The 22987-nt window shown below is 35.5% G+C and overlaps 1 protein-coding gene and 1 long non-coding RNA gene across 2 annotated transcripts in view; both read left to right on the top strand.

Annotated features, from left to right (window-relative positions):
* Window positions 1-22987, top strand: part of LOC148945125 (uncharacterized) — a 210738-nt gene that overhangs the window by 50658 nt on the left and 137093 nt on the right. The window lies entirely within an intron of this gene.
* Window positions 8662-22987, top strand: part of Dll (homeotic protein distal-less) — a 46792-nt gene continuing 32466 nt past the window's right edge. Inside the window, exons 1-2 of the mRNA XM_089099432.1 lie at window positions 8662-9283; window positions 20429-20610. Of these exons, the coding sequence (XP_088955558.1) occupies window positions 8926-9283; window positions 20429-20610 (540 nt within the window). The 5' untranslated portion in view covers window positions 8662-8925. The remainder of the gene's footprint in view (window positions 9284-20428; window positions 20611-22987) is intronic.

The raw sequence follows: 22987 nt of genomic DNA on the forward strand, positions 1-22987 counted from the left end.
CAAAAAAAACGATAAAAATGCTGGGTAATAGAAACACATAAAAAAACTTTCAGCTTATTCTACAAATAATTGATATACAACTCGGTTAATCGTATAGACATAATAACAACCTTAAAGTTGCGAAGTGAAAAGAAAAAAAAAATAGTCCTGACCAACTGCAAGATTTGAAACAGCATCCTCATGAAATGGAGGTACTGACAGCCCAGTGTGAAACTATTGCGTTGTGATCAGTGACGTCAGTCCAAAACAATTAGGGGGAGAATGTATTTTAAAATTTGAGGAAGGGACTATTTCTTCAGTTTTCCGTGATAGTACCAAAAATAGTCATTTTCAGTTGTTTTTTTTTTCAGTGATAATAACAAAACGGTATTTTAAAAATCTAAGGGGGGGGGGCAAAAATCTTGGACGGGTCAATCCCTCCTCCCCCCCCCCCCTCACCGCAATTGATGACAGTTGTTGTAATAAACTTAATAATTAGTCTGAATTAAATGATATGTCTGAAGTTTCTGCGTCTTTTCACGCTACCGGTTGCTTCATCCAGGGTTTTGAGAAAGGGCTAGAAGAAAGTCTTGATTTCTTTATGAATTTTTAAATCTTGTAAGTGTAAGTGCAAACTGTATAAAATCATACGGAATCTAAAGGAGATTGGCATGTCGCCAACCCATGTCGTCAGTCCCATGTCACAGATGCTGCCACACGGCTTCGTGTAGTAGAACAAAGAAAAGAGTAGTATCGCATAGGGGGACTAAATAATTTAGTTAGAATTCACACTATTGAAAAGTCCAAAAGCAAAAATCCAGTTAATCTGGAACCATGCTTACATCAAAAATGTTCGTCAACAGGAACAATCGAAATAGGGCCCCACTCGTCTTCTAATCCTACCCATCCCGTCGATGATTACCCTGAAGTGGGATTTACCCATAGCAGATTTAGCACAATGACAAATGGCCACACTAGGGCTTTGCTAGTACTGAAAACTGTTTTTAGAGCCCCTTAGCTTAGTCGTTTAAGAATATACAAAGGTCCAGTGCCACTTGGCAGCGCTACTTCGGGATATATAAGAAACTCACGTGTTTTGTTTTCTAATCCAAGAATACAATTGACGAGACCCCTCTATAGTAGGCTTAAGCTGTATATTATCTACAGTAATCATATTAATTTTGGAGTAGTACGATAAGTTGTCAAGTTTTGAAAGATACGACACTTGCTCTGGCGTAGACATAGTAGGTCTATAAAAAGCGGAAAAAAAAACTATCTGTCGACTGAGCTCCTAATCACCCTTTTAATATCCACCTGTAGTTGGCTGTCAATGGGAAAGAGGAATAAACGCCACGTAAATGGTCATTTTTGTACAATGTGGCAATTTACTCTTGCACCTAATAAAATATTTTATTAATTTAGTTCATAAAACATGGCTCATTAGTTTATAAAATATGGCTCAAACAAAAATTAGTTTCTAAAACATGGTTAGTACAAATAATGCTCTGTCGAACGACCTCCTAAACACCAAATTGTGATCATCGAGTAAGATGCTAATTGGTGACGATTTATTTTTTCTATAGCAATTATGACACCAAGAATTGCCGTTTTTAGTGTCGAAAGATGCTTTGCCCTAACTTTGTCAGTCTGAGTTTCTAAAGGGAAAAAATATCTTTCGAGTGTGCCCCTAGTCACCTTTCCTCAACTATCCAATAGGCTTCCAGAGTTGGCGAAAAAGAAAACAAAGCAGTTTAATTGCTAAAAATATTTTAGCAACTAAACGTGCTAAAATACATGTTAGAAACTCATTTTTTTTTTTAATTTGATCCCTCAAGAATTTGTCTTGCGCTTGGGAGCCAGGGAAGTCGCATTCGATACGAAATATTCGCTTATGCGTCATTTGAGCCTCTACGTCAAGAGGATTCGAGCATTTGAGCCTCTGCCAAATTTTAAGGTAACCATTGAATTCAACATAGATCCAATAGCTATGCCTTTGGGTATGACGTGGCCCCCATAATCCCTGGGGAAAGGGCTGTAAATTACGCAATTTGTCCATTGTTCAAAATTGTATTTGTTATTGGGAAATATACGACATTTATTGAGAGGTATTTCCTGTGGGGGGAGGACTTTCCACGGGGAAGATTTTCTGTGGGGCGGAAAGTCTTCGGGGGAATCTTTCCGATAAATTTTACATAGGGGGGGGAATTTCCAGGTATAATTCAAAAAACGGTCATAAATTAAATAAAAACATATTTGTTCAACTGAAAGTACGGAGGAGCACTCAACCTTAAAACGAACAAAAATTATTCCGTATATGAAAGGGGGCTGCCCCTTCCTCAGCCCTCGCTTTTTACGCAAAAGTTTAAGTTTTTGTCATGATTCTTTAGAAAAGACTGCTCAGACACAAGGCCTGTTGAATTTGAACGAGAAGTATTTTTGAAGAACTTCAAGACTTAAGCGCGAAGAGCAATGGTTGAGGAATGCCCTCCCTCATATACGGAATATTTTTTGTTCGTTTTTAAGTTTTAATGTTGCTTCTTACTTTCATTTCAAAAAGCTTGTTTTCTTGTTAATTAATTATCGAATCTAAGTTCAATATTTATTTCTCTACAAATAAAATGTCGGATGAAACCGGACACAAATGTTTAGAGAGTAGGAAGGGGAAGCATCCAACAATTTTCAGGGGGCAGAGGTCTTCTCAAACTCCTCATACCTGCCCAAATCTGAATCCACGACTTGGACTTGGACATAGAGCACTACTCTGCGTGCCATATTTTCCCAAGGTCCTCAAACACATTTTTTTTTTTCAATTTTTGGTCTCCCTGAGAGGGCAGGGCTCCGATCTATACCTTCCTTCTTCGGATATCTACTGTTTGCCATCGACTTTGACCCATAGCTAGTTTATATTATATATAACTCTCCCTTTTCATAAGTCCAATTTAGAAAAATTCACGGCCGCCTACGACGTGGCCCGTAAGTAGAAATCTACTTATGAGGGACAGAGCAAAATTTGTTTTTTGGGAGGGGCATACGTTAAAAAGCACAAATATTCACAATCTTAAAGTGTAATATAATAATTCATTGAAATAAATCTTAAGGTTTCGAGATATTACTAGGGAGCATGGGCATGAACCCTCCACCCCCCTTCTGAAACTCCTCATACCTGCCTGAATCTGAATCCATGGTTTTGACTTGGAAATAGAGTACTGCTCTGCTTTAGCAAGATTAAACCAGGTATTTTTTTTTATCTTTTTATTATTTTTTTTTACTGGAAACCAGATATGGAAAAAGGGATTTGGAAAAATAAGGTACTGTATGTGACTATGTTGAGTTGTAGGAAGAACTATGGCCTTATATCTGGGTACAAACTGCAAAATATGTTGTGACGATGAGAAAAATCATTTGTGTATAGTAGCATCTAAAACGCTTCATCTGGCTATCTATCTTCTGCTATGTGTAACACCCTTCCCGCTGAAATAATCTCCACGGATTCATCTTTAACCTTCTTCAAATTAAGTTTCATCTGTTTCATACAGAAGAGAAGATTAAGGCAAAGAAAAAAACAGTTGATTGTCATTGCCTATGGCCTATCTTTTGAGGCTACAATTTGAATGAATCCCCCACCCTTACCGCTGGTTTACATCTTGTAGAGGTAGTTGTCTTGCCAAGTGAGGTACCCTTCCGCCACATCTTGTGTCTTCACGTCCCACATAAAAGAACTAGCCTAAAATGTGACACAATTCCACTAAGAGAGACTCACACCACCAGGGGTAAATGATTTTTTAAAGAAGACAACCCCTGATCTTATCTTCTACGAACAATATTCAATGAATGTTTTTTTTCTTTTTCTATGATTGTATTTACTCTGCTCACCATGGGCAATTATACAGGAATTTATAGAGGGGGGGGGGTTGACAAATTACGAAAAAAACAAACAAAAAACAGGTAAAATTTGTGATAAACTCTGGAGCACATGGGAGAAGTTCTAGAAGCCGTGAGTTTGTGTGCCGTGTTTCTATACCTATCAATTCATCGTGAGAGCTTGTATTTTTCTGAAAATCTCACGATAAAACATCGGATCTCACGATCTGCCAAAAATATTGTCACTTCAATGATTGCCAATTCCAAGGCAAAACGAAATCCAGAAAATTTCACGTTGATTTTGTTTAGCATTTGCATATAATAACTCAGACTCATAGGGCTGAAATTGCAGACTAGAAATGATTTTAAAAAAATTGAAAAACTAGTAATTCAAGTTAATGTAAAGAACAGCATTAAGACTGTAGTGGATATTACAGATATTATTCTGTGTGTGGAGGAAGCCATTACCCTTAAACCTATTCTTGACGGTTAGGCTAAAGTTTTACTAGTGCTTAAATGAAAGCTTTTCTGAATTCAACAAGCGTCACCATTTGATAATGTAAATAATTAATAATTATGATATATAAGATAATTTTATAATTTGATAATTAAGACACATAAGTCTGTTTTACTTTTTGTTTCTTGTTAGGCTTAAATATATCAAACTAAATAGCTTATTTCATTTTTTTCTCCTTGTACTCAACGTTGTTGTGTTTGTTTTTTATGGGTAATAAAAGCCCCCCCCCCCATCAACTATGCTGAATCATATGGCTAGCTCAAAATTGCGTTCGGATGTATTTGGGGAAACAAGAAGCGTGGGAGTGAGACTAGTTGCCATTCAATTTTTTTTGTCACTTAGAAGGGGCACTAGAACTTTTTGCTTCTGTTCAAATGAGCCCTTTCCCAATCTTCGAGGACCATTGGGTCGATGCAATCAGTCCTGGGTAAAAAAAAACGAAAAACACAATAAAACAAACAAAAGTCATACGCATCCGTGATCTTGATCCTGCAAAAAAAAAAATCAACATTTTTATTTGGAAAAATTGGGGGTGTTTCCCCCAATTTTTCGAAGATCTGGCAAATTTTCTCCCGCTTTTAGCTTTTGATGGGTAACCTTAATATCAATGAATTTTATGTTTCCGGGATCAGCGTAAAAAGACAATTCTTTTGATGCATCAGCTGTTACAAAATTTCCATTTTTTTGAGTTTCGGTTACTATTGGGCCGAGTCGCGCTTGTTACCACGAACTGTTTGATACAGTCTCCGAATACTCAGAAGATCCCCTGATTTCAAATGACTTTGTCCTGAATACTTTTATCGTGCCTCGGGAAAGAATTAAACGAGGTAAATATAAATTTAGATACCAATTTTCACAAGTTTGTGCCTTTTTCTAAACTTTTCATTTGTTTCACAAGTTTTCTTTAAGGGAGAGGGTTAAACCTCATATAAACGTAGACATAAATTTTTAAGCACGTTCCTGTTTTCAACTGTTGAAATTAGTTTTTAAATTTGTTTCTAAGATGCCTGAGCCAGAAAACTTCTACTCATACAAGCCCAAAGATTACGTTTTATCACGAACAATGAACTAACGAACTGTTTTATTTAAATATCTCAATTTATTTTGGTCGCATCGTCGTAACCTTGTTCGCACCAATCATACTCATGAAGGTACTTGACAATAAAATTTGTCAACTTGCTTCAGCCCACGATCAGCTAGCTTAGGTAATAAATGCTAGAGGAAGCAGTCCCAAGGATACCATCTTTAAGCTTTTTAGAAGCTTTTAATCATTATGAAAATATGAGCATTACGTGGGAGTGAAGGCGGGTAGGCTATTAGCCTATACTCCCTCCAAGATCTCCAGATTTGTGCGAGTTTTTCTTTAATTTCTAATATTTTCCATATTATGTGTCTATTTTTAGTGCTTCTTTTATGTTTTACACTTTAGAAGCAAATTCATGTGCACTTGCCTCTCAAAGGCTACCGGTATAATAAGTTTGATTATAAATAATGTGACTGTCATAAAACAAAAAGAAAATTACTTCCTGCCAAGGCATGAATCCAAGATTTTGGGGATGAGAGGGGGTGGCTGACAGAAATTTTAATTTTTTTTTTTACATACTATTGTAGATGCAATTAAAGCTGCAAAAAATGTAAGTAAAACTGCCACTGCCAAGGCAAGGGGCAGGTAAACAATTGGTGTACAGTTGTTTCCCCAAAAATGTCGGGTCTCCTTTTTTTCGCTTTTATTGTTGTTGATTTGATATAAATATGGTGGTACCCGTCGAAGATTTAAAAAACGTGTCCTTGCTGAAAGAAGATCGTTAGTTAAAAGAAAGGGCCGAATACGTAATTTAAAACCGTTAAAGTTACTGTGGCTGAATTTTTTCCATTGGAAAGATGTATTTTTCAATGTAAGTGAAAATTGTACAAAATTAAACAAAAAATTCTTTACATAAATATAATTAATTTGTATCACAAATTTCATAAGAACAATCTAATTCCACTCCTGCTACTGCCAATGACTAAGCGCAACATATAGCCACGGTACTGTTGTGTCAGTTTTTTGGCTATATTTACCTCAAGAAACGCCACTTCTCGAGTGCGCAAGCCTTGCGACACTTAGGTTCGACAATCCCGAGCTTTTTTGGCTAATAGCATTAATTAATGGTGTAGGCTGAATCATCTTTGGGCCTATTTTTACAAATATTTATATGTTTCTAATAATATTCAATTGCAATGAATAGCTAATTTAGTTAGGTTGTATATTAGCAATAATGCCTTAACAAAAATTAAGTTTTGAAAAAGAAATTAAATGTTCTTTGACGCAAGCGTAGTCAGTAGGATATAGAAGACAGTCTTGTACCCTTTAACCAGATCATGGGTTTTTACTCTTTTACCTTTAAGTAAATCTTGGTTAATGTCCATGCTGCTCGAGACCGGAAATCTGACGTGCTGGAACTTCCAACTCTTTTGAATTTAATCTGAACCCCACTTGTTATGAAATAACATCCCTGTTTCCAAGGGAACAAAGCACTCTGAAATTCTGGAAAACATATCAGCACTGCCAGAATCTTGTAGGCTGCTACGTTAAAACGATCGTTCTTTTTTTTCGCTTTTGTTGTATACGATAGCGATGTCAAACGGTTCGCAATTTAATTCATTTTGTTAGACCTGAGTACAGAATCAGAAACCTGGAAATATAAACCATGAAAACATATCAACACTGCCAGAATCTTGTAGGCTGCTACGTTAAAACAATCATTCTTTTTTTTGCTTTTATTGTACACGATAGCGATGTCAAACGGTTTGCAATTTAATGCATTTGTTAGACCTGTGAGTACATAATCAGAAACCTGGAAATATGACTAACCTTTGAATTGCAGTTGTTTATGTACGCCTAAAGGCCTAAAAAAAGAAAAAAACGTTAAAGGGAAAAATTCTGATTGTATTCGCCCAGATGGAAGCACAAATGCGGATTGGTTGTAAAGATTAGATCGAACAAGGACATTTATCAGTCACAGGGGGATATCATTCCACCAGCGCCATCTTATTGGGGTTTTGGTTGTCGATAAAATATTGACAGTTTTTTGGAGTTTCGAGTAGTTGCCAGTAGGTGATTCATTGAGAACAGCTATCCTGGGGAAATTAAAACTGTGGGGCAATATGATTATACAGAAATTAAATTTCAGATATCCTTAATGAGTGCACTTTACGATTGTAGATCTTTCTTAAGTTGTATCATCGCCTGAAATGAAATTATAATTTATGAAAATAAATTTATAATTTAAATTCTCGTGTCCTTTAAATTCAATCCCCTTAGGTATTCGGTAACTACTCCATTACTTCAAAAACATAAGGATTTATTCTCAATTAAATGTCGACGCTGTCTTTATCTTTAGGAACCACCAATACAGCGACCCGTCCCCCTTCAGTTGAAAAATATCTCAAAGAAACTAAAAACAGCACTATATGATCGTAACAGCTGTCTACTAATGCTCAGAATGTTTTTTTTCCTATATAATTTTTTATTTATATTTGAACAAATTTAAAGTAGGCCATGGCCATGTTCAATTAATTTTCTAGTTTCCTAAAATATAATAATTTGTTGCATTTCAAAGAACTTCTTCGATAAAAATGGATATTCTTTCATGGCGTTTATCAGGCATTGGCATCAATTTCCCCCTCTGAGGGGGAGGGGGGTATTCAGAGGCCATGAAAAATCCACATCATACTTTAGTGTATTTGGATCTAAATTAGGTTTTAGGGTAAAATTCTTGATCATGGGGTTTTAATCATGTTGTAAAGTAATTAAGGTGCCTAATATAACTTTCAAGAATCGACCAAGAGCCTATGTTATACCCAGCCCTTTTAGTATAACTTCGTCGTAGCTTGAGAACAGCTTACCTCCTCTCCCCCACAAGTCTGTCAAAGGGATTGTTATATTTCGTAGCAATTCTAATTTTTGTACGATCAATGGCTTTTTTCATTCAGACATTTCGTCTGAATGGTTTGCATGATAACCGAATGAAAAAATCAAGGTTATGCAAACCAAGAATATTTTCTAATAAAATAGACATTTGTAAACTGTAGAAGATTGCGACCAGCTAGAATTGGTAAAATGTTACTCTTTAATCTGTTCTCTGGCTTATCCGAACTGAATGCTGTTCAACCAATCCCTATCTTCAGTATCAGTCACTAATCTGAATTTTCATTCAGTAAGAGCCAGTCAAGTTGCGTGGAACCATGAAAAGGGGAGGAGCCTAAGTAAAAATAAGCAAAGCTTAGGCGTTGGAAGCAAGGAAGCCACCATGAAGCAATAGTTGATGTTTGTTAAGATTTCTGAACGGTTCGAAGACTTTTGACTGTGTGAATTAAGGTTGATTATCGGTTTAATCGGAGCAATTTTAATAATTACTCCTTCTATTATTGATAAATTGTTGTGTCAGAACGATTAGTTGTGTGAATTTAAACAAGCTTTACCATATTTTCTTACAAAAGGCAGCAAAACGTTGAACTTTACAGAAGTCACTGGCGGCGTAGCGGCAAACCATTTAAGTGAACTAGCCGCCGCCGCCGCTGCAATTATGTCACAAGCTGCTGCTGCGAATAACTCTTCCAACCAGCAAAATCAGGACTGTATTGACCAAGAAATGGCAGCTAGTAAATCAGCCTTTTTAGAACTGCAGCAACAAGCTGCCAACTTGATGCCTCATCACCAACACCCCATGGCCGGGTTAGGAGGCTATCAAATTAGAAGTCCCTACGCTCAGCATATGCATGGCTCTCAACATGATAGTCCAACTTTCCCTGGTTCTCGGAGTCATTTAAGTGCTTATCCTTATGCTCACATGGCAGCTGCCGCAGCTGCAGCCGGACAAAATTCTTACCCAGGTTATCATCCTCTTGGATACCCACCGCAATGCTCATCGCCCCCAAGAGAAGGTAAAGGCAATTTTATAGTATTTTACAATTTTATTAACTGGTTACTCAGTCCGAAGTTGGCTTAGGCAATAACATAATAAATTATTTTAATTATTTCTAATAAATGTATGTTTAAGTGCTTCACTATGTAGATATGAAATATTTGTATTGATAACTGAGTCTAAATTTGACACTTTCTCGAAATTTTACTAAAGACCATATATACTTATCATCGCCCCTTGCCTCCCCCCAATGGATTTTCATGTTAAGAATTTGTATTGTGCGTTCAAACTTTCCCCCCTCCCCGACTACCAGAGTTAGTTGGTACGTGAACGTATTTTTGTCGCTGGTTTTGTCCATGGTTAAAATGATATCCACTTCCAGCCGCGTGCAGAATTTTTCGGAGGGGGCAATCACATTACGCACATCATGTGACGAAATTGCAGAGAACTGGAGAGTTGCTAAAAGCCTCCAGGTCCCCCATTTTACATAGAAAAACGTGGAGGCCCCCCCCACACACCTGCACATCTCTAATTTGTTGGATTTATCAAAATATTATAGTGTCTTATATTAAATATAAGGATTGATTGGCATTTCTTAGAGTAGGAAAAGAACGTCAATACATTGATATTCTACATACTTGTAATTAAAACAGCTGATAACATTATGATGGCCAATCTGAAATTCTAATGTACGCCAGACCGGTCAAATAGCATAGGATTGATCATAATATGTTGTTCCATTGGCCAGTTGAAAAAGTGGAATAATTTCTAAAAGGCCACAATCTTAAAACAGCTCTTAAAACGAGCAAAGTCAAATAAAATCAAAAGTAGTTTCTGTCCCTAGTCCATGATAGCTTGATGTACCTTATCAAAAGTAACATCTAAGCAAGGCCGTATGCAGGGGGGGGGGGTACTGGTTCTCCACCCTCCTCCTAGAAATTTTTTCCGACTCGTAAAAAAGTAACAAAATACATATTAACAAATTTTTGATGCGTTTTTAAAGTTTTTCGTAATCCCTTTCCCCCCCCCCCCGAACAAAAATCTAGATTATTATTAAATCCTGATGTGTATCCTTCACGTATTATTCAAGTATAATAGTAGTCCTATATAATACTATAATACTGTTAATACATCCTTAACAATAACATAATCGGTAGTATTAAATTCATGTAGAAACCTTCTTACTTGGATCAAATTTCATTTAGCAATGTTTTAAAGAATAAAATTAAAATATGCTAGGCCCCTATATTTTTAAGATATCTTTTAATGGGGGGGGGGGATTTTCATCAAAAATGTTTTTTTTAGTATTTTCATTGAATAATTTTTTTTTAAATGACAAATTTGTCGCGTTTCCTAGATTTTTAACGACATATTTTGTCCCCATTAAGTTATTACAAAATGATGCTGCTGCCTCAGATCCCGATCCAAAAATCTCCTAGTTAAAATCCTCCAACTCTTTGTAATTGCACAGTGTTCTAGATCCCCTCCGTCGGGTTCACTAGTTTTTTTTGTTTTGTTTTTTTGTAATTATGTTATCGATATACCTAGAACCCTCTAGCTTAATTACAACAAATTATCAGTTGTGTATGAGTCACCTGAAGGAATTTCAATAAGCAATCATAAAGTATAACTCTAAAATAAGTAAAAATTGTTTTCATAAAGAGTTTGTTCATTTTGTAGACCAGGAACAAGGAACCTTTCTAATATCCAGGGGCATAATTTGCTATGGACCAGGGGGGTACTGCCCCTCCCAGGCCTCGGTTCCCCTCAGCCATCCGTTTAACCCCCCCCCCCGGCTGAAATTTAGTTTTTTCCAAAACCTTGTCAAAACTAAGACAAACATGCATAATTCAAGCATAAAAAGAAACAGATCAGTTTTTTAGCACATATTTACCTTTATTGTACTGTAAGTTACCTTTATATAATACTATAAAGTACCTTCATAGTACATTTAAAGTACTAAATAGTACCTTTATTTATACCAAACGGCTTATTTGTTTAGTTTTTACTGTCATTTTCACTTGATTTGGGAAAATTTGCTCCAACTTTGCCCCCGCCCCCCCCCCAGATTTTGACAAAATTACGCCCCTGCTAATATCTATACCAAAAGTGAATATTTTAAGATGTCTGCAGTCACTAACAGACTTTAATCTTTGCTGACTATGCTATAGCTTTATAAGTATTGTCTATAGTGTTACCAATTTTACTGTGTGCCACATCAAAAAGAATTTTTGAGTAGGATACCCACTTGGTGTCGGGTATTTGAGGCTTCCTTTTATACACCTTTACAAGAAGTGCACTGTCATTAGTTTTTAGACGGAGAGGAAGCTTGTTATATTGAGTCTAACCTAATGCAATATCTAGAAATATAAATAGGGTTTGTATCTTTGGTGAGCCCCGCATTTTCTGAAAGTGAAAAAACCGCTTGAAATTAAATGTTTTGCCTTCTCATAGCTGAAACAAATTGTGTTCAAACTTCTAATTCTTGATTAATGATTAACATTGTTCATTCCATTGCTTCAACATTTAAGACTAATCGCAAAATGATTTTTTTTTTTGCAGGATCCTAAATTTTCAAGGGTTAAAATCAAACTATTGTTCACCACTGTGTTCAGAGTACCACTCATGAAACTAATACATTGTTTTAGTTTCATGTTATTACTGAATATTGGTTGATACTTATTTGGGTGCGATTTTGTTACTTATAACCAAGATTCAAGTTCCTTTTATGTTTAATCAGTTAGCTCAGCCAAGATATATCTGCTAAATTCAGCTAGGAGCGCTAATTGACGAAAATGCAGGGGGAGTGAAAAAAATATTTTCAAAATCTAGGGGGGAAATTGTTCTGTTTTTCCTGTGAATCTACTATCAAAATACTATTTATATCACATGGGCTGTAGTTCTTAGCAAAGTGAAACCCTCCTGCTCAAGGAAGCTAGGAGTTATCTTCAGATACAAAAGTATCCTCCCTGCTGAGTCCATTTTGCCTCTCTTCAAGTCGTGCATCAGACCAGTCATGGACTAGGCATACCCCCTTTTGCCGTTACACCAAAAAGTCATATCCTTCCTCTTCAACATGCTCAGAATCAAACAACTTGCGTAGCAATTTTTGGGAACTCTGATGCCAAACCCCTGCAATCGAGCCAAGATCTTTTCGACGTTGCAACTCAGTCGGTCTTTTACTAATGTATTTATTCTTCTCAATTAGAGGGGTTACTGAAGCTCGTTCTCGAAAGAGCAATGCCTTTAAGGACAACTCGTCAAAAGACTGCCTGGCAGGATTATCTTAGGTAGGGCACACCCCGTCAGGAATACCTAAAAATTAGCTTTGCCCAACGATCTGTCACCTTCTGGAATAGCCTTCCAAGTGAGATAAAACCGGTAAATCCCTCGATTTAAACAGTCAACCGAAGGTACAACAAATACATCGAAGCTGAAAACTAAATAAAATGAGGAAATTACAAAGACTACGACGATTACAACGAAATGAATCACCAACGAAAACGAAGCCTAAGAAGTGAATAGTGGATTATACTTACGGTTTTAAATATTTAAAATCATGGCCCAAGTATCAAATACTATTAAACAGCATTCACAAGCATGTCTGGCGACTCCCAAACCTAGACTCGCATGTAGCCATCTATGTCCATGCAGCTCTCGTTCACACGGAACATTAGGTTTTGTGGAAAAGAACCTTACGGGTGTCTAATGGGCACGAACGTCTTTTTTAATTATGTCCTAGTATTTATCTGACTTGCCTCCATGCCTAGAAACGTATCTAGCCATCTGTGTGCATGTAGTTCTTGTTCACACATAACATTAGGTTCTTGCTAGAAGGGCCTTACGGACGTCTAACGGGCATGGACGTTTATGTTAAATGCGTCATAGTATTTGAGATTTAGGCCACAATGCGAAACTACTAAATAGCACTCACAAGCATGACTGGTTTGACTCCCATGCCTAGACCCGTACCTATCCATCTATGTCCATGCAGCTGCAGTTCAGATGCAACATTAGGTTTTTATTAGCATCAACTTACAGCCAAGCATCCAGTTCCGTATTCCCGAACTCTGTGCCAGGTATTTAATATTTTGTCCATCACGAAGCTTTTTTGGTTACTATATTCATCATATTTCCTTAAAAGGGGGGTTTCACATGTACATGTTCTTCCAGCCCTATAGACGTAGTTGACCAGACGAACATATTTAGATATGAAAGTCAAGCTAGACCTGCGTTTGTACGCCGCTTTAGGCAACACCGTCAGAAACCCCACTCAGGCGTAACTCTTAATCTGTCCTTGATATTCAAGTCATGAAGGTATTGATAGAAGGTTCAGTATTAGAAATGTGTTATGTCCATAAAACAAATTTTGAAAATTATAATCTTGGCTTCTGAAGTTGAGTCACTAAAATTCAAATCCCTTGCATTCGATTACAGGAGCAAATGTAGCAAGGCCAATTTACCATGATAAGTATGATAACGTTCCACTGATGGGTGAAGGAATAAGCAAAGACAAATAATTCTTCAGCCATTTAGAAACTGCTGAAATACAAAGGTCGAAACATAAATCTTAATTCAGAAACTATTTTTATTATTTTAATTTTATGTGATTTATCGGATTTTTTTTTGTATGAGCCCATTTCCTCTCCGAAATAGATTCCTGTGTACACACCTGTTTGAAAAAGGCCAAAACAGGGTTTCAACATATTTTATGCCGAACGTTCTAATTAAAATCAACTCAAACTTTTATAGCGCTTTTTAATACCAATAGAACCATTCCTGTCAGCTTCTTTTTAAATATTTATCTTCTAATATTCTCTAATGCTGAGAGATTCTTCGGCCCAATTGATCAAGCTGCGTCGGTCTCCCTATCTTATGATGCGTTACCTCTGCCAGCGGGATACTCTTTGCGCTTTTGCCGCTCTTGCAAGGATCATTTAATTTTTGATCAAATAATTAATAAGACATTTGGTTAACGTAATCAGTTCCGCTACTTTTTTTTTGCGACATGCGGTATATAAAAAAAAAAGCGAAACGAGAGGTCTTATTTATCTTTATGTATTCATAACAATGATGCTCTTTGATTGTCATCGGGCAAATTTTCCTCGTATGATAAATAACTTTAGTTATTTTTCTCTCTTTTTATCTCTCAATCTCTCTCTCTCTCTCTCTCTCTCTCTCTCTCTCTCTCTCTCTCTCTCTCTCTCTCTCTCTCTCTCTCTCTCTCTCTCTCTCTCTCTCTCTCTCTTTCAAGTATTCATAGCAATAATGCTGTTTGATTGTCCCTGAGAAAGTTTTCCTCGATTGGAAAAGGAATTCAAATAATCTGCCTTTCTCCTTCTCTTTTATTTTTTCTCTCTACATCTCTTTCTTCCTCTCTCTCTCTCTTATTTTCACGTATTCGAAACAATCAGGGTCGTTGGTTTCAATAGGTAATTCCTCGTTTGAAAAATAAACTTAAATAATCTTTTTTTCTCTCTCTTCTCTCCTTCTTTTCTCTTTTTTCTCTTTCCCCTGCTCTTCTCTTCTTCTTTCTCTCTTTTCTCTCTCTCTCTCTCTCTTCCTCTCTGTTATTATCACTTATTCGATACAATGATCTTCTTTGATTTTTATTGGGCAAGTTTTTCTCGTGAAAAAAATAAATTCTAATAATCTCTCTTTCTTTCTTTTGCCTCCCCCTTCTCCTTCTCTCTCTTATTTTCACAGATTCATAACAATGTTGCTTATCGAAATTCATTGGGCAAGTTTGTTTTTCGTTTGGAAAAAAACAGTTAAATGATATATCTCTCTCTTTTACTCTTAGTGTTTATTCTTCTCTCTGCTATTGTCTTTCTTTCTCCTTTTTTGTCTCCTTTTTCTCCATCTTTTACACTTTCGCCCCTACATACCTCTGAAATCAAAGCAAATTCTAATTGACTTATAATTTTGACCGAAATGTCTTCAGCCAAAACAAATATCAAAATCTGTCTCAAGATACAGAAAAGCATTTTGAAAATCACAGTCACAGTTTTCAAGAGTAGGCTACGCCTTGCGATGACACGTTTCATTTTTGAGCATATTACTGCCCAGCCTTTAGTTAAGAAAAAACAATTGAAGTGAAAGGTAACACTAAACTTAAAAAAACATAAATTACCTAATATATAATGGCATACAGCCCAGCGGTTTTGGGCCTGGGTGGAGGCAGCTGCCCCTCCCCCCAGGTTTCTGACATCTGATATTGAATCCCTTTTATTTTTGTAAATTTACACTCCTATTAAAATACCTTGCCCCCCCCCCCAGATTATGAGGTCTAAAACCGATACTGCTCCCACTTCCAATCCATGGCTGCTTATGCGAAAGTTCAATTTACGCTGCAACGAAACCTAACTAGAATGTTAAAAATATCAAATATTGATAATGGCAATATTTCATTTATACTAGATATTGGCTTCTGAACAGTATCCAGGATTTTTTTTTGGGGGGGGGGGGCACAAAAATTATTTTCTTCGGTGGAGGTTTTACAAAAAAAACTTTAAAAAAACACATCAAAAATTAGCTTATATTCATTTTTGTTACGCCATTGAAGCACAAGCTGAATTTCCCTGTAAAGAATATGAGTTTAAGGGGCAATAATCCCTAATAAGAAGGGTAATTTTTCTTTTGCGTAGGTACATACGTCACTCTTTACTTTCATGTGGAAAAACGCAGCTATTCATACATCTTTATAAATTTTTATTTAAGACGTATACCGTCATTAAAAATACTCATGATGATTTTTGGAAATAGGTTCGTTGGCCAGTTTTGTATCGGAAGGGGTCCAATGCGCCAGGGGGGGGTCTAAATTTGGTTTCTCAGAACAAACAAGTTACGCACAGATTGTCTTAAGCTACGGGGGAAACCCTGGGATCACTGAGATCAATTCGCGGACATTTAGAAGGTGACAAAATTTATTTTTTCGTTTATGGTTTCGTCAATTCATTTTACTTTATTTCAAAACCTGAGGTATGAGGGAGTTTGTCTTTTTTCAATTTTATCAATAAAAATACAAAAAAAAAATTTTTTCAAGGAAAAGCGCACCTCAAAAAGGTATTTTTCGAGATCTAGGGGACATTTGCTAACCGTTGTCTCCCCCCAAATGTCGCCACTGCCTGGGATTTTTTGGAAGCATAAGCGTCCGGATGCATTTGATCTGGCAACAGGTTAGCTTGAAAATTTACTTCCTAGTTTCAAAGAAAAATCCATCATTTAGAAGAACATGTAATAACAATATTTATCAATATAATTACATTTCAATGTTTAAGAAATTCAAAAGCATTATTTCTCTTATAAATATTTTTGTGGCATTTACAAGCACTATATCCAAGGCCGTATCCAGGGGAGGGTTATCCGGTTTGAACCCTCCCCCCCCGAAATTTTTGACCGAGTCAAAAATAAGTCGAAAATTAGTAAAACCTAGGTAAAAATCAGTAAAATTAGTCGAAAACTGAGTCAAAAATTAGTAACCCCCCCCCCCCGAAAAATTCAAAAATTAGTAACCCCCCCCCCCGAAAAAAAAAATCCGCCCTTGACTATATCCATTTCAAAAGTTATGCTTGTTGTTTATTTTTATCCCCTTGGAATATTTCGTGTTTTCTAAATTTTATTTGATATTTTTGCGCTCTGTTTTGTGACTTAAATAGTAAAATTTTCCTTACGGATTTCGTCACCAAATTCATCTATCATTCATAGTCCCTGATTCCATTTGGTCCAATCTCTTTTCGTATCTCAGTTGATATTCCCAATTATAATTTTTTTGTAGCCGGGGCAGCACGGACTCAAGTGGTAATCTGCCTTAAATTATGCAGAGCATACGACATCTAAGAAGTGAAACACGATATTTCACCTTTCGAAAATTAATTTATATTTCAGCTTTCGAAAATTAAACACATTTCTCAGGGTTGGTTGCCTTATTGAAGCAAGCGTATAAATTGACAAAAAAAAAAAAAAAAAGTTATTTGTTTCATCTTTAAAAATTGTAGGCCATGGGCGCCCATAAGCTGAATTCCAGGGGGGGCAAACTTCGTCTAATTGCTACTTTTAATGCTATTTAATAGAAATCTCAGAACAAAAATATAAAAATAAGGCAGCATCATTCAGCCAGGGGGGGGGGCAAGAGCCCCCCCTGCCCCCCTATATGGGCGCCCATGTTGTAGGCTACAGATAATTCGAAGTTTATTCAGTATTTACTGGAAGAGATGCGAAAAGTGCTGGAAATTGTCATAAAAAATAGAATGGCAAGTTTGCCCGTATTTCATGTATAAAAAAGCTGAGAGTAAAGAATGAAATTTTGAATACAAAAAAGCTCTGTGTCAATTATTTGTTGTTCCAAAAAATAGAAACAAAGTCTTAGTTTTTCTTTCAGAATTGGGGGAAAACAAATTTTGTATACAAAAAAAGCTCTGTGTCAATTATTTGTTGTTCCAATAATAGAAACAAAATCTTAGTTTTTCTTTCAGAATTGGGGGTAAACAAATTTTGAAGCATGCCATTATTAAAAAATAAATATGTCATAATGACGTTACATTATCCCTTTTCATTTGCCAATGAGGACAATTTCAGGATATTATATATAACTTCATTATTATACGCTCATTTACGTGAACCTAATTAGTTTGTCTTTGTGCCCTAGCCCATTCATTGACATTTCGTGATTCTCTGAAATAGCTGGTATGAATTTTAAGATAACGCCTAAACAATTAGTTATTCCATTTGAAATGGAGAAACTTCTACACAAAAGTGAAAAAAGACGGTTAAGAGTAAGTAAAGGATAAAAGCAAAGGCTAAGTAGTAAGAGGCTAAGAGTAAAGTAGTAAAAGTGAGTAAAGTAAAAGAGGTAAGCGTTAAAAGAAGTAAAGGCTAAGATTAGTAGCTAACAGTAAAGGCTAAGAGTAAATAGACGGCTTTTCCAAAACTATATAAGACGCAAAGCCTAGTAAAAGTTGTAAGATGTTAAATCAATTATTTTATTCCTTTGTACAAGGCCGTATCCAGGATTTTGTTCGTGCGCGGGCTGATTTTTTAGGGGAAAGCAGGGGTGGGGTTTTAAAAACCCTCAAAAACGCATAAAAATGCGTTTTTCTGCATTTTTATTACGTTTTTACGAGTCGGAAAATCATTTGGGGGAAGGGGGTACAAACCACCTAACCCTGCCCTGGATATGGGATTTCCTTTGTATTATTTGGTGTTTTCTGGTAATTGGCGATTGGATTGTGAAATACTTCGCACGGATTTAGTAGCTGAATAAATTATTCATTCATTCAATAGACAGTAAGGGTTCAATTATTAAGAGTTTGAATAATAGGATGTTAATATTATATTCGTTCAAGTTCATTTCTTGTTAAAAAAAACTACTAAATTCAAAAAAAAATCCCAATGGACTTATTGGCCCGTTGACTGGGAACTAAAAAAAAATTCCATACTATCATTCTTAGGGAACTATACCACCAAATAATGATAATGACTCTACTCACTATGCCCTCCCCCCACAAGCATGCGAATACAACCAATCTCCCTACCAACCTTGAATTTAACAATATAATATAAGCCTTTAACCCCTTAAGATTCCTTTCATGATAATAATTTTATATTACTTATAAAACATAAATAATATTTTCATTTTTTTTGCAGTCTATTTTTTATACTATTATTATATGATATTAGGTTACAGATATTTAGTGGCAGAAGTTTTATTAAGCGGCTACTAAATTAAAGAGTTAAGAGGCAACATACCCCAATCGATCAGCCTAATTTAACCGTCAAAATTGATAACTAGCACCATTAACTGAAAATATGTATAAATAAAACTGTATTATCAAATAACTAATAATATTCTATTCATTATATTAATGAATTATCATGTATTTTTAGATTATAAGTTATTTATAAAATATAATAAGTATTTTTTTTTTTAATATTTCATCTTATTATTCAATAAAGTATGATATAATAGCGGTAGGCGTTTGGTTAAGGGGTTATTTGATTAAGGATTTGAGAGACATTGTATTTAAATTCTTCAGCATTAGTAGTCCACCAACATCGAGAACTAGCACCAACTAATTTTAAAAATTAGTAACAAAAAAACCTCTTATCAAATATAACCATTAAAATTCTATTCATGTCCAAACGAATTACTTTGTATTATTATTTTATGTTACTTAAGGAGTGCAATTAATATTTCATGTTTATATTTTGTCTTTTTATTCTATATAGTATTATGTTTTAGCTATTAATTAACGGTTGCTTGACTAAGGAGTTTGGGGGTAATGCTAGGATTTCAGTGATCTATACATCGTAGTGCTGTGGATTAAAGAGATTAGAATCAAAAGGAAATTATAAGTCCACCGTAGGGAATCCCAACGTTAAAAAGGTCAGTTCTTAGAGTTTTTACAATCCAATAGAATTTCCAATAAATCCAAAAAATCCAATAGAATTTTTAGGACGAATGACAAGTTGGGTAGTTTAGGACCAGTTCATAAGTGTTCTTAATTTAAGCTAATGCAAGACACATAATAGTACACTTTTACATTCCTGTCTTTTTAATGCTGGTCCCCCGCAGGAGTCTCAGATACAGCTCAAAATCAAATTGTCTCCCTTGGCGGCTACTTTGGGCTTAATCTGAGAAAAAAAGTTGTTCGAGAAATTTATTTTCAATAGGCGTCTGAATCTAGAGACTTATCTTAAATAAATTTGAACTGTGGTGTTAGGTAGAAAGACTCGTCAAAACAGTTATTTATTATCCTTTTCTGATTTAAACTTTTCGTTCTTCTGTTATATTTTGTCACTTTCTGTTTTTTTCATTATGAATTTTTTTGTCATTTTAATGTGTTCATCCCCATTTTTAGGGAATTTTTTTTTTATGAGCATATGAAATCGCGGATCATTCAACATTTTTGCACTAAGTAAAAACAAAAGGAAAAATGCGGGATTTACGGTTTTAAAGCTATATAAAACGTATTTAAGGAAATCCTTGTGGAATACTGAAAATAACTGAACGTCTTTCTTCGTTTGGTGTAAGATTTTGTTATATTTAATTTTCTAAGTTTTAATAGGAAACCCCTCCCTTAAACACATTTAAATTGGGATTATTGTTAATATTTTTGCACATTACTACTGCTGAGGATAATTTTACATTTGATGTAAATTGCAGAAAAGGATCACTTGGATGGAACAATGCGAGTCAACGGTAAAGGCAAAAAAATGAGAAAGCCTCGAACAATCTATTCAAGTTTACAATTGCAACAGCTGAATAGGAGATTCCAAAGAACCCAATATTTAGCACTGCCTGAAAGGGCTGAACTAGCCGCGTCTCTAGGATTAACTCAAACCCAGGTGAGCTGCTTAACTAGCTTTGTCTCTTAGGCTACATAGTTATCATGTAGTTGGATCCCCCGAGGGATCCCACTTATTATCCAATTACAATGATAACTCAATTCTTACTTAATTTTATTCAAAATAGTCCTATTTAATGGATCCCTATAAAGATTTTTTTTTTTTTGTTTAATCCAAGTTGTGTCCAGCTTAGTCTATTATAGACGATAAGTGTGGTTTTCGTCTCATCTTAAGGGAAAAAATTCTTCATTTTATTTAAGTTTTACTTTGGACTTTAGGTTTTAAAATATAATTGTATTGATTTGACTTGTTTGGGCTCTTTTTTTTTGTGTTCTTTTTTATTAGTGTTTTGACCTAACCGAGCCTAACCTAAACGAAAATATTGATTGTCTTAATTTTTTTTTGTAAAAAGCCGTTAAAAAGTAGAATGAGAACTCATATGTAAATCCATTAGATTGAGCTATGATAACTGAAATGAAATAAGAATTTTGGTATTCTTGCAAATTTTTTTATTATTATTATGATCCAGCTACATGATAATTAGATTCTGTTTTTAAGAACAAGTTTGACTAGAAATAATGAGATTGTCATAAAACAAAAAGAACATTTCTTTCTATCAAGGGATGTATCCAAGATTTTGGGAGAGGGAGGGCTTGGCTGACAGGAATTCTAATGTTTCTTACAGACTATTGTAAACTTAAGTAAAGCTGTAAAAATTGTAAGTAAAACTACCCCCTGCCAAGGCAAGGGGCAGGTAAACGATTGGTGTACTGTTGTTTTGAGAAAAATGTCATGCCTCCTTTTTTCGCTTTTATTGTTGTTGATTTAAAATAAATATGGTATTTGTCGAAAATTAAATAAAAAAACAAGTTTTTTTAACTGAAAGTAAGGAGCAATATTTAAACTTAAAACGAACAGAAATTATTCCGTATATGAAAGGGGCTGTCCCCTCCTCAACGCCTCGCTCTTTACGGTAAAGTTTTTTTTTGTTTTAAAAAATAGAGTTATGAGAAAGAGTTAAACTTCAGCGTAAAGAGCGAGGCGTTGAGGAGGGGACAGCCCCTTTTATATACGGGATAACTTCTGTTCGTTTTAACTTTTAATATCGCTCCATACTTTCAGTTAAAAAACTTGTTTTTTTATTTAATTTCTGAACGTTTTTGAATTAATACAGGTTTTGATTTTGGCTCACCGTACGTGAATAATTAAAACCAAATTTGCATATTGATTTTACTTTTATTTGGTTAAATGGCTTTCTCGAAAGTTGTTTAATTTTATTTACGACAGTTTTTATTAGTAATAAATATACGTAACTTACGAATTAACTTACGTAACGAACTTCTATATTCATATATTTTCGATACGTATATTAGTGGGTTCGCCCCTAGTCAATACCTCGCTCTTTCGAACAGTTCGTGGTAGCTGTAAGTAAGGAGCGACCCGGCTCAATGGTAACCGAAACTGTAGAAAACGGAATTTTGATATCAATAGATAGATCAAAAGAATCAAATTTTAATGCTGATTTCAAATATATAAGTTTCATTTAAGTTTAGTCCTACCTATCAAAAGTTACGCGCCTGAGAAAATTTTGCTGATTTTCGAAAAAGGGGGAAATACCCCTTAAAACTTATAGCACCTTAATGAAAATCCCACCATCATATTCAGCGTATTAGAGAACCCTACTGCAGAGGTTTTAAGCTCCTATCTACAAAAATGTGGAATTTTGCATATTTTGCCAGAAGAAAGATCACGGATGCGTGTTTATTTGTTGTTTTTTCCAGGGGTGATCGTATCGACCCAGTGGTCCTAGAATATTGTCGGAGGGCTCATTCAAACGGAAATTAAAAGTTCTAGTGCCCTTTTTAAGTGACAAAAAAAATGGAGGGTAACTAGGCCCCCTCCCACGCTCTTTTTTCCCAAAGTCACCCGATCAAAACTTTGAGATACCCATTTTGTTCAGCATGGTCGAAAATATTATAACTATGTCTTTTAGGATGACTTAATCCCCCGAAGTCCCCGGGGGGAGGGCTGAAAGTTATGAACTTTACCAAATGTTAACATATAGTATTTGTTATTGGGAAGTATAAAGACGTTTTCAGGGGGGATTTTTTCTGGTAGTGGGGGGGAGTGGGTCGGGGGTTATGTAGGAGGATCTTTCCATGAAGGAAGTTTTCATGGGGGAAGGGACATTCCTATGAAGGGGGCGCCGGATTTCCCAGCATTATTTAAAAAAGATCAGAAATTACATATAAAAAAACTTTTTTCAACTGAAAGTAAGGAGCAACATCAAAACTTAAAACGACAGAAAACATTACTTATATGATTGGGTTCACCCTCTAGTCAATACCTCGCTCTTTAAGCCAAAGATTATTTAGTA

Source organism: Artemia sp. Qi Xiang Cuo, chromosome 13, assembly GCF_049724085.1.
Source record: "Artemia sp. Qi Xiang Cuo chromosome 13, ASM4972408v1, whole genome shotgun sequence".
In the NCBI taxonomy this organism is placed as follows: Eukaryota; Metazoa; Arthropoda; class Branchiopoda; order Anostraca; family Artemiidae; genus Artemia; species Artemia sp. Qi Xiang Cuo.